Source organism: Eimeria mitis, genomic scaffold (genome assembly GCF_000499745.2).
Source record: "Eimeria mitis Houghton genomic scaffold, Emh_scaff4492, whole genome shotgun sequence".
Classification (NCBI taxonomy): Eukaryota; Apicomplexa; class Conoidasida; order Eucoccidiorida; family Eimeriidae; genus Eimeria; species Eimeria mitis.
In genome coordinates this window covers 1,460-1,687 of record NW_013572810.1, presented here as the reverse complement: position 1 = coordinate 1,687, position 228 = coordinate 1,460, and the positions used below count along the sequence as shown (strand labels likewise).

At 51.8% G+C, this 228-nt stretch overlaps 1 protein-coding gene across 1 annotated transcript in view; it reads right to left on the bottom strand.

Moving 5' to 3' along the window:
- The window catches only part of EMH_0075590 (M16 family peptidase, putative), a gene marked incomplete at both ends in the record, with an annotated part of 2,411 nt that extends 2,227 nt beyond the window's left edge, over window positions 1–184 (bottom strand). The window contains one exon of the mRNA XM_013499615.1: window positions 148–184. Coding sequence (XP_013355069.1) covers window positions 148–184 — 37 coding nt within the window. The remainder of the gene's footprint in view (window positions 1–147) is intronic.
- Window positions 185–228: the final 44 nt, after the last annotated feature.

Sequence of the window (228 nt, the reverse complement as noted above, 5' to 3'; positions counted from 1 at the left end):
AGCTAGCTAGCTAGCTAGCTGTTGTTCTCTAGCTAGCCTAGCTATCTAGCTGCTGTCTCCAGCTAGCTAGCTAGCTAGCTAGCTAGTTGTTGTCTAACCTGTATGAGCCCCTCAATGTGAACCTCCTCCCAGAGGCGGTGACCCCACCGAAGAAGGTCTCGGTAGAGGGCGTCACCCCACACATGCGTGTCTGCTGCAGCAATATTCCTTGTCTTTGGTTTTTTTCTC